This window comes from Balaenoptera musculus, chromosome 13 (assembly GCF_009873245.2).
Source record: "Balaenoptera musculus isolate JJ_BM4_2016_0621 chromosome 13, mBalMus1.pri.v3, whole genome shotgun sequence".
Classification (NCBI taxonomy): Eukaryota; Metazoa; Chordata; class Mammalia; order Artiodactyla; family Balaenopteridae; genus Balaenoptera; species Balaenoptera musculus.
This window is the reverse complement of record NC_045797.1, coordinates 44,046,849-44,061,548: the sequence shown is the minus strand read 5'-3', so window position 1 is coordinate 44,061,548 and position 14,700 is coordinate 44,046,849. Positions and strand designations below refer to the sequence as shown.

Here is a 14,700-nt window from a genome sequence, read left to right as displayed (position 1 = left end):
CAATTCCTTCAGCCACTTCCCGAGTGACATGGTGTCTAGCTCCCTCCTCCCTCTAAGCATAATCCATTTTATCAAGTCCATTAACAAATTTTTTTTGTTTCTTCTTCTTTCAGTTTTATTGAGATATAACTGACGTATAACACTGTGTAAGTTTAAGGTGTACAGCATAATGATTTGTCATATACACCTCATGAAATGATTATCACGATAAGTTTAGTGAACATCTATCATCTAATACAGATACAAAACAACAGAAAAAGAAAAAAATTTTTTTTTCCTTGTGATGAGAACTCTTAGGATTTACTTTCTTAACAACTTTCATTATATCATACAGCAGAGTTCGCTATAGTCATCATGTTGTAACATTATATCCCTAGTACTTATTTATCTTATAACTGGAAGTTTGTACCTATTGACTGCCTTCATCCAATCCCCACACACACACCCCTCACCTCTGGTAACTACAAATTGTGATCTCTTTTTCCATGAGTTTATTTGTTTGTTTGTTTGTTTTGAAGTATAATTGACCTAAAACACTGTGTTTGTTCAGATATTACATTATTATTGACTATATTCCCCACTCTGTACGTTTCATCCCCCTGACTCATTTATTTTGTAACTGGAAGTTTGTGACTCTTAATCTCCCTTACCCATTTCAATTCCATTTTAAACTGTCTCATCTAAAACCAAATTCAGGTCCAGCCAGGTTGCTGCAAATGGCATTATTTCATTCTTCTTAATGGCTGAATGATATTCCATTGTATACATGTACCACATCTTCTTTACCCATTCATCTGTCAGTGGACATTTAGGTTGCTTCCATGTCCTGGCTATTGTAAATAGCACTGCAATGAACATTGGGGTGCGTGTATCCTTTCAAACCATGTTTTTCTCTGGATATATGCCCAGGGAACCTCCATACTGTTCTCCATAGTAGCTGTACACCTGAAAGTAGCACAACATTGTTAATCAACTATACTCCAATATAAAATAAAAATTAAAAAAAGTAAAACCAAATTTGGTGATTCAGATGCACTCTGACCAGCTCAGGGTACAGTAGGACTCATCTTCTTGTTTTGATTTTATTTTTGTATTAAAACAAACTTAAGATGGCATCAACTCTTTTGGCTGCCACACCACACAACTGAATCATAGACATTATCCCCCCAAATGTTAAGGTTATCCCCTATCTTGGACTTATACAATTGATTTTCTAAAATCTGAGTACAGAACTTTGTATTTGTACCAAATAAGATGTATCTTATTTATTTTCCCTCGTTCCAACCTGTCAACATCTTTGAAATACCTTTTCAAAGTATTTACTTTCCCTTCCAGCATCCTCTGATTTCACAAGTGTGAGTTCCAAATCATGGAAAGAAAAAAGACAGAACAACTAAACACCACCACCACCAAGAGCCCCCTTTCATTTTGGCATTCTATTCATTAATGCACACGTATCAGTAACAGACATTTAAATCTGTCTGACCATGCCCTCATGGAGATCACATTTCTGTCTCTAATCCAACAAGACATCATTAAAGCTTAGCAGATGTCTTGCTGAAAGCCAAATTGTGTCGCTGGTATCCCTAATCTCTCCTAATAAACCAACCAATAAAAAATAAGCAGTTAGTTCACAGTGAACTCCTGTTGCTACCTAATCATCATTACTTCCTTTTCCAAGTGCTTATCAACCGTGTGTGTAATAATTCACCCTAGAATTTTCCAGGGATTGCATCAACTCATGAATCAGTATTTGCCAGAGTCTACTTGTTTTCCCTTTTGGATACAGGAACCTTTCTTTTTGGATGCCACCTCTCCTGGTTTCTAAACTCTCAGCTATTACTGACCTTATTTCTATGGTCACATTTAAACGTGTCTGTACTCAAGGGCAGGAGCTCTCTTTGGCCCTTTCTGGTTTGAAGAGCGTTCCCTTTAATAGAGGAGATCATTAAATCTGCTTTCTGTTCATATTAAACCATCTGATGTAAGAAGTGTTCCTAACTTTTCTCTCTTTTTCTTCTAGCCCTAAATACATCCTTTTTTTTTTTTTTTGTATTTCCAATAGTTCACTTTATATTAAAAAAATTTTTTTTTCACATCTTTATTGGAGTATAATTGCTTTACAATGTTGTGTTAGTTTCTGCTGTATAACAAAGTGAATCAGCTATACGTATACATATATCCCCATATCCCCTCCCTCTTGCGTCTCCCCCCCACCCTCCCTATCCCACCCCTCTAGGTGGTCACAAAGCACGGAGCTGATCTCCCTGTGCTATGCAGCTGCTTCCCACTAGCTATCTATTTTACATTTGGTAGTGTATATATGTCAGTGCTACTCTCTCACTTTGTCCCAGCTTACCTTTCCCGCTCCCCGTGTCCTCAAGTCCATTCTCTATGTCTGCGTCTTTATTCCTGTCCTGCCCCTAAATTCATCAGAACCATTTTTTTTCTTTTTTTTTTAGATTCCATATATATGTGTTAGCGTACGGTATTTGTTTTTCTCTTTCTCGCCTACTTCACTCTGTATGATAGACTCTAGGTCCATCCACCTCACTACAAATAACTCAATTTTGTTTCTTTTTATGGCTGAGTAATATTTCATTGTATATATGTGCCACATCTTCTTTATCCATTCATCTGTCGATGGACACTTAGGTTGCTTCCATGTCCTGGCTATTGTAAATAGTGCTGCAATGAACATTGTGGTACATGTCTCTTTTTGAATTATGGTTTTCTCAGGATATATGCCCAGCAGTGGGATTGCTGGATCATATGGTAGTTCTATTTTTAGTTTTTTAAGGAACCTCCATACTGTTCTCCATAGTGGCTGTATCAATTTACATTCTCACCAACAGTGCAAGAGGGTTCCCTTTCTCCACACCCTCTCCAGCATGTATTGTTCATAGATTTTTTGATGATGGCCATTCTGACCGGTGTGAAGTGATACCTCATTGTTAGTTTTGATTTGCATTTCTCTAATGATTAGTGATGTTGAGTGTCCTTTCATGTGTTTGTTGGCAGTCTGTATATCTTCTTTGGAGAAATGTCTATTTAGATCTTCTGCCCATTTTTGGATTGGGTTGATTGTTTTTTTGATATTGAGCTGCATGAGCTGCTTATATATTTTGGAGATTAAACCTTGTTAGTTGCTTCATTTGCAAATATTTTCTCCCATTCTGAGGGTTGTCTTTTCATTTTGTTTATGGTCTCCTCTGCTGTGCAAAAGCTTTTAAGTTTCATTAGGTCCCATTTGTTTATTTTTGTTTTTATTTCCATTTCTCTAGGAGGTGGGTCAAAAAGGATCTTGCTGTGATTTATGTCATAGAATGTTCTGCCTATGTTTTCCTCTAAGAGTTGTATAGTATCTGGCCTTACGTTTAGGTCTTTAATCCATTTTGAGTTTATTTTTGTGTATGGTGTTAGGAAGTGTTCTAATTTCATTCTTTCGCATGTAGCTGTCCAGTTTTCCCAGCACCACTTTATTGAAGAGGCTGTCTTTTCTCCATTGTATATTCTTGCCTCCCTTATCATAGATAAGGTGACCATATGTGCGTGGGTTTACATCTTTAAAATCCTTTTCAGTTGTCTTAGTTTTTGACTTTTGCTTTCTTGAAATGGTACTAAAGTTGTCTGTAGAAGACTTTTGTGTTCATCCCTGGTTATTTGCTCCAACTACCTCTTCAGCCACTTTGGTTTCTTTAGATGCCTTCCTCTTTCCTTCTTCATTTGTTAGAATCTCATCAGATTATCATTTTGGGTAGCCTTTTCTAATATACACTTCTGATTATGTCCAGTGTTCCCTTCATTGTCCATCCCTAATCCCAAAGCCATCTGGTAGCCTTCTCCCAATGACTCATCACTTTACTGTCACCTATCAGCCCTTCCTATTTGATAAGAACTCAGTTCTGTGTATCAATTTTCCTCACTACTTCTATGTTTTTTGAATTGAGACTGCTAGCAGGACAAGTCAAGAAGTTAATGATACCCTGGTTTTAGTGGACTAAGGTTTGGGCAGGTGTTTAGATACCTGAAATCTCCATGGTACTATTGCATCTTGCTCCTGAGCTAGATTTAGTGTTGGTCTTGGGAGTTCATCATCCACATCCCCAGCCTGAGCAGGAGGGCTGTCTATCTATCGCAGTAATTTCAAGCTGTGTTCTTCCACCTCCCAGAGTTCCAGGAAGGCTCCTCAGGAACAACCCCAGAAAACAAGGTAGGGGCTCTGGGGCCCCACTCCTGCTCCAACCAGAGTCACTCTGTGTTTTTGTATTTTATACATTGAGCTTCTGTGTAAGATTTTTTCCAAGATTTTGTTATGAAAATTTTCAAGCATACAGGTAAGATGAAAGAATGATACAGTGAACTCCCAGAAACCCACCCCTTAGATTCTGTGATTCATAGTAAATTGTTGACATCAGGATACTTACCCCTAATTGTTTCAACTTGCATGTCATTACCTAGGGTTCAATATTTTTTTAGTATTTTTTAAGTAAAATTTATGTATAGTTGAGATGCACCAATTTTAAGGTTCCTTTTGATGAGCCTTGACAAACACATACACCTATATAATCCAAACACCTCTCAAGATATAGAATATTATCATCACCCCAGGAAGTTTCCTCATGCTAACTTCTGGGTCAATCCCCACCCCCACTCCACCCTCAGATGAAAAAAACCATTCCGAGGTTTTTTTTTTAACCATAGATTAGTTTTCCCTGTTTCAGAACTTCATATAAATGGAATGATGAATTAGGAACTATTGTTTCTGGCTTCTTTCACTCAGATAATGTTTCTGAGATTTCTTCATGTTGTGTGTAACAATAATCCTTTCCTTTTTTAGCTGAGTGGAATTCCATTGTGTGGATATAGCAAAGTTTGTTTATCCACACAGCTGTTGGTAGATACAGGCTTTTCCCATGTTTGGTTATAATGAAGCTGCTATGAACATTTTTGGACAAATCTCTGTGGACATATATTTTCTTTCTTTTAAATAAATATATAGGAGTGGAATTTCTGGGTTATTGGGAAAAATGTGTGTTTAGCTTTTTAAGAAACTGCCAGATCTTTTTCCAAAATGATTGTATCATTTTACGTTTTCACCAAAAATGCAAGAGATTTCCAGTTGATAATTCAGTGTTGTCAGACTTGTAAAATTTAGCTGTCCTGAGGAGTAGATAGTGTGATCTTATTGTGTTTGTAACTTACGTTTCCCTGATGACTAATCATGCTAAGCACTTTTTCGTTTGCTTATTGGTCATTTGTGAAGTGTTTGTACAAATCTTTTGTCCACTATTTTACATTGGGTTGTTTCTCTTTTTATTCTTGAGTTCTACTGTGTAAGATTTGATTGAAGAAAAAGTTTCATAATTTAAAAGCATTTGAAAATCACTAAACCATATAAACCACTTTGATAGTATCATTTCTCTCCTTTTTTTCCATCTGATTTTCCTGGCACTCTTTCCCTCCCAAATTCATGGACCCAGGCCGATGAACATTTCTAGCATAGTCACTCCTCCAATGCTCTGTGTGTGTTGGCCACACTTCACCCTCTGTTATGGACTGAATGTTTGCATCCCTGCCAAAGTTCATATGTTGAAGCCCTAACATCCAATGTGACTGGATATGTAGAGAGGGCATTTACAGAAATAATTAAGGTAAAATGAGGTCGTAAGTGTGGGGCCCTGATCCAATAGGATTAGTGTCCTTATAAGAAGAGACACCAGTGAGCTCACTCCCTCTCCCCATGCACACTCACAATGAGGAAAGGCTAGATAGGAACTTTCTATGTGCTCAATATAAGGGGTCCACAAGCCAGCGGGAGAGCCCACACCAGAAGCCAAATTGGCTGGCACCTTGATCTTAAACTTCCCAGCCTGCAGAACCATGAGAAATAAATATCTGTTGTTTAAGTCACCCAACATGTGGATTTTTTTTATGGCAGCCCTACCAGACTAAGACAGCATCCCATTGCAGTGTTCTAGCACTGAATACCATGTCTTCAAGTCTTGGTGATGCCTATGAGACTGTATTATCATCACGTAGCTCTTTGTCCAAAATTCAAGTTCCATTTGTTAGAGTCTAATGTCATGTCTTCTTCTTAACCCTTTTCCTTGTTCTCCTTTCATATGAGTTACTAGATCTCTCTTCTAGGCATTTTTCAATCCATGACAAACATAAGTCCTTATATATGCAGTTTTACAGTTTAAAATCTCAATGTGGGTATTAGTCCCCTGATAATCACATTGTTTCCAGCCTCCATAAGATAGACTCTCCTTTGTCAGAGCCCACCCATTTGTCCAGTACCTTAAACCACATCCCAGAAAACCTGATGCTGTCCTTTAACTCCATGTGTATAGCTAGCCAATTGCTTTCCATAGCCTCCCTTCCTTTCCAGTGCTGTTCCCCTTCACTCTATCAGAGAGGTTAAGATACCACCATGTCGTTTACATTTTTTATTTTATTTATTTTTTTAAACATCTTTATTGGAGTATAATTACTTTACAGTGGTGTGTTAGTTTCTGCTTTATAACAAAGTGAATCAGCTATACATATATCCCCATATCTCCTCCCTCTTGCATCTCCCACCCTCCCTATCCCACCCCTCTAGGTGGTCACCAAGCACCGAGCTGATCTCCCTGTGCTATGCGGCTGCTTCCCACCAGCTATTTATTTTACATTTGGTAGTGTATATATGTCCATGCCACTCTCTCACTTAGTCCCAGCCCACCCTTCCCACTCCCCATGTCCTCAAGTCCGTTCTCTACATCTGTGTCTTTATTCCTATCCTGCCCCTAGGTTCTTCAGAACCATTTTTTCTTTTTTTTTTAGATTCCATATATATGTGTTAGCATACGGTATTTATTTCTCTCTTTCTGACTTACTTCACTCTGTATGACAGACTCTAGGTCCATCCACCTCACTACGTATAATTCAGTTTCGTTTCTTTTTATGGCTGAGTAATATTCCATTCTATACATGTGCCACATCTTCTTTATCCATTCATCTGTCGATGGACACCTAGGTTGCTTCCATGTCCTGGCTATTGTAAATAGAGATGCAATGAACATTGTGGTACATGACTCTTTTTGAATTATGGTTTTCTCTGGGTATATGCCCAGTAGTGGGGTTGCTGGGTCGTATGGTAGTTCTATTTTTAGTTTTTTTCAGGAACCTCCATACTGTTCTCCATAGTGGCAGTATCAATTTACATTCCCAAACATTTTTAAAATCCACCCTCAAGTTGTTAAGTTTCCTTCTCAGAATGTCAAAGGCTCTAGAGAATGGTTCTTCAAAGAAGAACCTTGTACGTATAATTTTACAGAGAAACTATATGTAAAATGTTGTGAATGTGGGACAAGGGTACATAGCTTTCATCAGATTCTCAGGAATTTCTCACCTAAAAGCAGTTAACAACCAGCATTCTGGAGACATATTCTAGATTCTCTATTCTTTCATGACCCAATGGAAGAGGAAGGTTGTGGTAGTGAGTCCTGATGGGTGTTACAAAAATGCATAGTTTGGCATGATGACCCAGAAAGACAGCTCATCTGACCTGCTGTGCCAGGTCTCCAGGAGACTCCGTCCCTAGGCCCTCAGGGAACCACCAAACACCCTGCTCCTGGGGGAGCAGCTAGCTTCCTGGAACCTTCTAGTAACTGTGAATTCCCATTATTGTGCTGTGGAGCAGTGATCTTGTTTCCTATTCTGAGAATCTTGAATCATCTCTGCTAAAAGAATCTCAGCTTTGTTAAACAGCTTCAGTGACTTAGAACTTTTTCCTCTTTCTCTTTCTCCTGTTTGGCACTTTCTTTTGCCCTGCTACCTAATTCTGATCACTTTAGAATATTTTTTTCCTTCGTATCTTTCTTTTTGGTTTCTTCTATCCTATCTTGATGTAGGAGTATAGAGAGGCATTTCTCAAGCTCTTTCACTTTCTCCTCTTCTCAAGAGACCAGCTTACATTTGTAGTTGATAAAATGGGTCGGTTCCCACTTCCAGGAGGAAGACCAGCAGGACACATGGCTGTAGCCACTCCGACTGTCCTCTTTGTTTCCATGCCTTCTGGATCTCACGTGGTCACACAGTTGTTTCCCTTGGAAATCCTTACTTTGCTCTGCCTATTCTCTAGCAAATAGTGGCTCTGAAGGGCTTCCTAGAAATGCTGCCTGCCTGCTTGCTTCCCTAATCTTTCTAGACTTAGTACTCTGCCGAGGGGTGGGCACTTCCACTCTGCTGTCAGCTAGGGGTCAGCCAAACACACAGAGATCTTGACCAAGAGTTTTCAAAGTCACACACTCTCCTGCCATGCCTCTGGGCTGGTTTCAGGTTTCCCAGCATGCCCGTCCAAAACCATCTGGAAGCCTCTTGTCAATGATTGAATAAAGTTTTCATCTGAGACACCAGTGGCCCTCGCGTGACCTCAGAAAGTGCATGCAGCTTCCCACGTTGCCTAAGGTATTCCCTGGGAGTCACTGAGAGGATGGAAAAACTCTGCCTCTCTCAGTGGCTCCTGCTGGAGCTGTTTTTGCCAGGCTGTTGTTCGTGTGTCAAAAATGGAAGCTGGTCTCTGGTGCCAGCATGGGCTTCTCACCACTTGTCAGGACTGCACCGGGGTGAGCAGCTGCTCTCACCTCACCCTCACCCTTCCCCACTGGAGTGCTGTGGCCTGGGTGCCAGTCTGAAGAGCTTTCAGTAGTGACTGATAAATTGGGTTCCGTTTATTTGGTTACGTTTGTTTAAAAAGGAGCTTACTTTGTTTTTTCGTGTTTGTTTTTTGTTTTTTTAAGGTGCCACGTCAACTTGTTTATTAATTGGATTTTTCAGTTCATGTCCTTTATTTTGAGGGGGGTTGATGTTGTTTGTTTTTTCCTTTTCCTTTGAGCTTACTTTGTTTTAACATCAATTACTTGAGCGTATCTAGTGTTAGGAATTGTTTCCAGTGTCTGTGGCAGAAACTGTTGAGTTCATTTTAAATCTTACTTGCTGCCCCAGGATCATAAGAAGGCCCTTGCTCTTCTGTCACAGCCTGGGCTGTGGTACCAAACCCACTGTGGGGGATGACTAGGGAGACACTTCTGATCTCAAATTTCAACCAGACTCGCCATCAGGAGTTTGCACTAGAGACCTATGGAGAATGCACATTTGATACTTGAGAGGAGCAGAAGCAAGCTTTTTATACTTTCTTAGACTCCTTCCAGAAATAGGTTCTGTAGCTTACATTTTATTCATTCCCTCACAGACTATCTGTTGAGGACCTACGAGGCAGGAAATGCTTTAGGGAAGAAAGAGAGCTAATCCCTGCCCTCGTGGAGCTTACACTCCAGAAAAATATAGGGAAATTACTACTCACATGAATCGTTTCCTTTGTATCCAGTGGAAACCACTCTAGAGAGTAATAGGGATGAAAGAGTCCAGAAACAGGAACAATGAGACTCCCAGTGGGGTCATCGCCACTTTCCGGCTTTGCAGGGCCAGCACGCGAGATTCAAGAAGTACGTGGGGCACAGTGCCCACGTCACAAACGTGAGATGGCTGCACAACGACTCTGTGCTGCTCACGGTGGGCGGTGCCGACACGGCCCTGATGATCTGGACGAGGGAGTTTGTGGGGACCCAGGAGAGCAAGCTGGTGGACAGTGAGGAGTCGGACACTGACGCAGAGGAGGACGGAGGTGAGCCCAGCGCCTTGTGCCGACCGCGCCTTCCTCCACACCCCCTCCTGCACCACCGCAAGCCAACTCTGCTCCCTTCCCGTGTCTTTCTGTTTGAGGCTATGACAGTGACGTTGCTAGAGAAAAGGCCATCGATTACACCACCAAGATCTATGCTGTGAGCATCAGGGAAATGGAAGGCACCAAACCACACCAGCAGATGAAAGAAGTTTCAGTGGAAGAAAGGTATGGTGTTGCCAGGTTTGCTTGCATTTATTACACTTGACAAGAAACTCGTTGAAACCAGAGTGCATTTTCTTTGCCCTCAAAGTTGCTACTTAAGCTAGTCTTTATTTATGTATATGCAGAGTCTTAACCTACACACAGGCTTAAGCTGAGGGAAACTGCCCACAGCCTTTAATGTGAGAAAAGGGTGGGTTACACTTTGCAGAAGTTGTTTATGGAAAATGACTTGCTTAGACATGAGATTTGGTTAAGCCAGGCTTCCCTTTGCCTAGAGAGGATGTCAGGGCAGCCCAAACCTGTCCTGAATGTGACGGCTGATGGGGGAGCATGCTGACTCGGGAGGTGGGGGCAAGGCAGGCTTCTAAGGTCTAGGAGGAATATCTGTGGATTGTGAAAAATAATCTTCCATTCTGCCCAGAGTCTGAGCACTACACTGTATCACTTGGTGTGCCTTCTCTTACTGTGTCTTCATCTGCCCAAATTTGTTCAGGCGTGTTTGACCATTCCAGGCCTAACCAATTTGATTTTGTTGCTGTGGATCCTCTGTGTAGAAAGAGGGTTTCTGGTATTATTTTGGTGTGCTTTCTGATGTGCTACTGTAAGTATTGATAAAACACTTTAGCATTTCTAAAAAACAAACAGAAACTCATAATTACTACAATTACTTGATTTACCATATTCATACTAAGGAGGATAAATATTGAATAAAAACTCTAACATCTAAAGAGAATTTCATGGATCTCAAAGATATTTAAGAATTCTCTGTGGGCTCTTTCCACTGACATGGGTTCAGTGTTTACATGTACCCTGGTCCCATGATGTATAATTAATGTGGTTCAAGTTGTTTTTTGCATTCAGCATGGCTTTCTGCCTAATAAGTATTTACTAAATCTAATCTATCACCTTTTACTATTAGGTGGAAATTTAAATACAAAGAAATAAAATGTCATTTCCCCTCCTGCTTCAGTTTAGTGCCAGATGTTAAAATAAGCCTGATAAATGGTGGGTGTGCTACAGGCAAGAAGATTGAATTGGTGCAAAAAAAAAAAAAAACACCCTAATTCTTCCCTAGCATCTTTGTTAAATGTTACTATGAGGGTTCAGAGTTCTCTTTTAATGAAAAAAAAAAAAAAAAAAGAGATTTTTCTGCAATAGTCTGTAAATTATAGTTTATTTTGCTTGTGACATGGTTTTTTAGTGGCCACAAAGAGGAAATATTTTTAAAGGAACTAACTCTAAGAATAAAGAAGGAAAATTTTTAAAAAATCATATGCACATAAGTACATGAATAAGCTTCCCACTTAAATAATCCACTCTAAAATAAACATTTGGTCTAAATTACACATTCTTTAAAAAAAAAAAATACCCAGCCTTGCCAATTTCACATAACATTATGAAATGAGTTGACTTGGCTATTATTCCAAGGTTGCTTCTGGCTGACTGCTGCAACTCAGTGATTCATCATGCTGAGATTCAGACTGGCCACTAAGATATAGAAATCTAATCACATTCCTAAATCCAAACACTACAGCTAGTTTCTAACCTAAAGTAAGGTTCACCTGAGCCTCTCTTGGTCTTGGTGTCTCTTTGGGCAGGTCTGTAAAAACTTCATACCTGCCCAATTTAGGAAGAGGTAAGAAAGGTGAAGATAGAGAGGACCCTAAGAATTTTCAGTCTTAAAATCCAGAATTTTGAAGCTCCCTCATTTTCTTCACCACACAAGATCGTCGTAGATTAGCATACACAGGATTGACTTTTTTTTAATATGAAAGAAAAAAATGCTTCATAGTGTTATGAGATACAGGGGTAGGCATTTCACCACTTTACTGGCATTTAAAAAAATAATTCACACCAGGGTGTAGTGAAGAAAACATGCAGTGAAGAATACAATTTTAAGATATAAATACAGGGTCCAAAGGAATAGTCAAGCCTTTTCTATACATAGCAATGTCTTCGATAACTTTAAGAAGCCTTGACAGCATCAGTTCCCAGAGGGGGCTGTAACCATAGAGCAGGATGCCAGCTGCACAGCATGCTGGGAGCTAAGCAGGACCACACCAGGAATGGGCGAGGGGAGAAGGGGCAGTCCGTGGTGTCTGAATTAGCAGCCTCCATGGGCATGAGTCAGTTCCTAATCAGAACTGAGAACAAGTAGTCTCCTCCAATCCTTGTCAGTAATTTTAGGGAAGCTTGAACCTCAGAGACAGGACTGTAGGCAGCTTCCAAGCTGCAAAAGAAAGGGGTGCCAGGCAAGGCAGGCATTCAGAGAATTTGTGAGAAAGCAGGATGAGAGAGGGAATGTGGGGCAGGACCAAGCCCTTGGGGTAGGGGGGACTCCAAACAATAAGTCAGGCAGACAGCTTACCCGAGTCCTCCACCTGGAGTGCAAAATGGGCTTCACAGACTCCAGCATGCCAGGCATGAGAGAGAGGCAAATGCTCAGCATCTCAGACGTCAGGTGCAGGGGGCCAGGCAGCACCCACGTTCTCCCTGGGAATATTCAGGACTGTCAACCTTGACACTGCTCCCTTTGACTACTTCAAGCCCTACTGACCAGGGACTGTCCTTGAGCTTCCCTTCATTGTTCCCTTCTGTGTCTACATTCAGATACCTGGGTGCCTGTTCTATGTACCTGTGCCGAGGCATGCACCAATAAGACTAACGGGAGACAAATACTTGAGGACCACAAGAGATACGAGCTTGGAACACCCACTCAGTGCAGGGACTTATTTTGCCTCCTACCAATGTTTCAGGCAGTCCTACTTCTGGTTTAAATCCCTTTCCGCCTTAGAACCTGTGAGATGAGTGTGGCGTCTGTCAAATTGAGAACAGTGCCTTGAAGGCAGCTGCACATTATGTATCAGTCAGTTTTTAAGCAACTGAATTCCTACTTCCTAAAATTTATGATAGTCATAGATTGTTTCTAAGTAGACTCATTTGATTTTTAAGTAGCTGGAAGGCTTTTGATTATGCTTTTTTGTATAATTCTAACACATAGTGAGTTCTTATTCTTCAGAAGCCATACGATCTTTAGTTTCAGTCTTTCAAGAGGTGGGAAAGCTGAGAGAAATGTGTAATTGCTCTCAGAAGAATACTAGGCTACGCCTACCAATATGTAGTCCCTTCCAGGTGCTTACCGAGCATCCTGGTGACCCACTTCAGCTTTGCTTTAGCACGCCGGACTGCCCTGCTTCCTTGACCCAGCCACACGTGTCCAGCTAGCCCCTAGCCTTGCGTGAGCTGTTGGGTCATCCTGGCGCTCAGCAGCCATCTGTGGCATGTGGCTGGGGAAGGTCAGGAAGTCTTTTCCAACGTCAGGAATCCATGCTTCCAGAACCTCGTCTAGTGCTCAGAATGCACGCTCATCTTTGGTTTTCCTGTCCCAAGCAGGGAAGCTGGTCTCTGTTGAGTGCACATTAGTTTGTTCCCCATAACTACTAGAGATCGCTTTAATTATTGTAGACCTGAAATAGAAAACAGTACTCTCAAAAAGTCATAAGGTTATATGGATATTTTAAATGTAACTTTTTTTTTTGCTTTGTTTGAATAGGAGCTTTTTTCCTGTCTTTGCACCATGTTATGTATTATATTTCTAAAGACTACATTGGATACTCTTGTCTAAAACTTCAGAAATCTTTCTTTTCTGGTTTTGATTCTTGGCTCAGGCTCCCTAGAGTTGGCTTCAAAGAATATATAAATAATAAGACACCTAATATCTTAGATAGAATTTCATAAAAGTGGTAGACAGTGAAAGGAATAACCTAAGTCTTTCACACTTGGCCTAAACTCTCTGTGTCAGTTGTGACCCCAGCAAGAAAGAAAGATACTCTGAAAAGGAAGTAATTTGGGGAGAGCTTAAGGAAGGGACTGTTAGCAAAGGTGTGGGCAGGATTAAAAGAAACAATAGGGGGGCTTCCCTGGTGGCACAGTTGTTAAGAATCTGCCTGCCAATGCAGGGGACACGGGTTCGAGCCCTGGTCCGGAAAGATCCCACATACCGCGGAGCAACTAAGCCCATGCGCCACAACTACTGAGCCTGCGCTCTAGAGCCCGTGAGCCACAACTACTGAGCCCATGTGCCACAGCTACTGAAGCCTGTGCGCCTAGAGCCCATGCTCTGCAACAAGAGAAGCCACTGCAATGAGAAGCCCTCGCACCGCAACGAAGAGTAGCCCCCGCTCACCACATCTAGAGAAAGCCCACATGCAGCAACGAAGACCCAACACAGCCAAAAAATAAAATAATAAAATAAATTTTAAAAAAAAAGAAAAGAAAAGAAACAATAGGGATGGGGTAGCACCTTGGGGATAGTAAGTCATTACCATCCCAGGGACAGAAGGGGCAAGGGCAGGAAGCTCTTGCCAGACATGGAGAAGGTAGCTGTGGGAGCAGGCCACCTTACAGGAGCTGAGACCCAAGGGGGAGGGTTGAAGGTAACTAGCGTGAGTCCCAGCAAGGAGGTACTGAAGGAATAGATGCCTCAATTGCATTCTCCTCTCACTCACTAATCTTCTACTGGTGCCTCTCTTTAGCTGAATCCAGTCAGAACCTGAAGGGCAAGACAGTCCATTGATACAGTCCACAACAGCCCAGCCATGGAGGGCACAGAACAGGAGAGAAGGGTGGAGGGTAGATTTTGGAGGGGCGCATGGAAAATATCGGCTCATTCTCCTTTAATTTTTTTCCTAATGGAAACTGGTGTTATTATCACAGGAGAGAACTTCAGGCCATTTTAATATTGAACAGTAATTACTATCCTTTATAAATGCCTTTGAATGTGTAAAGGTGTTTATTACCTAATATTA

The 14,700-nt window shown here is 41.1% G+C and overlaps 1 protein-coding gene across 7 annotated transcripts in view; it reads left to right on the top strand.

Annotated features, from left to right (window-relative positions):
- The window catches only part of EML6 (EMAP like 6), a 356,906-nt gene that overhangs the window by 298,157 nt on the left and 44,049 nt on the right, over nucleotides 1–14,700 (top strand). For all 7 annotated transcript variants that reach the window (XM_036873387.1, XM_036873381.1, XM_036873382.1 and 4 more), the window contains 2 exons: nucleotides 9,469–9,670; nucleotides 9,769–9,895. In XM_036873387.1, coding sequence (XP_036729282.1) covers nucleotides 9,469–9,670; nucleotides 9,769–9,895 — 329 coding nt within the window. The remainder of the gene's footprint in view (nucleotides 1–9,468; nucleotides 9,671–9,768; nucleotides 9,896–14,700) is intronic.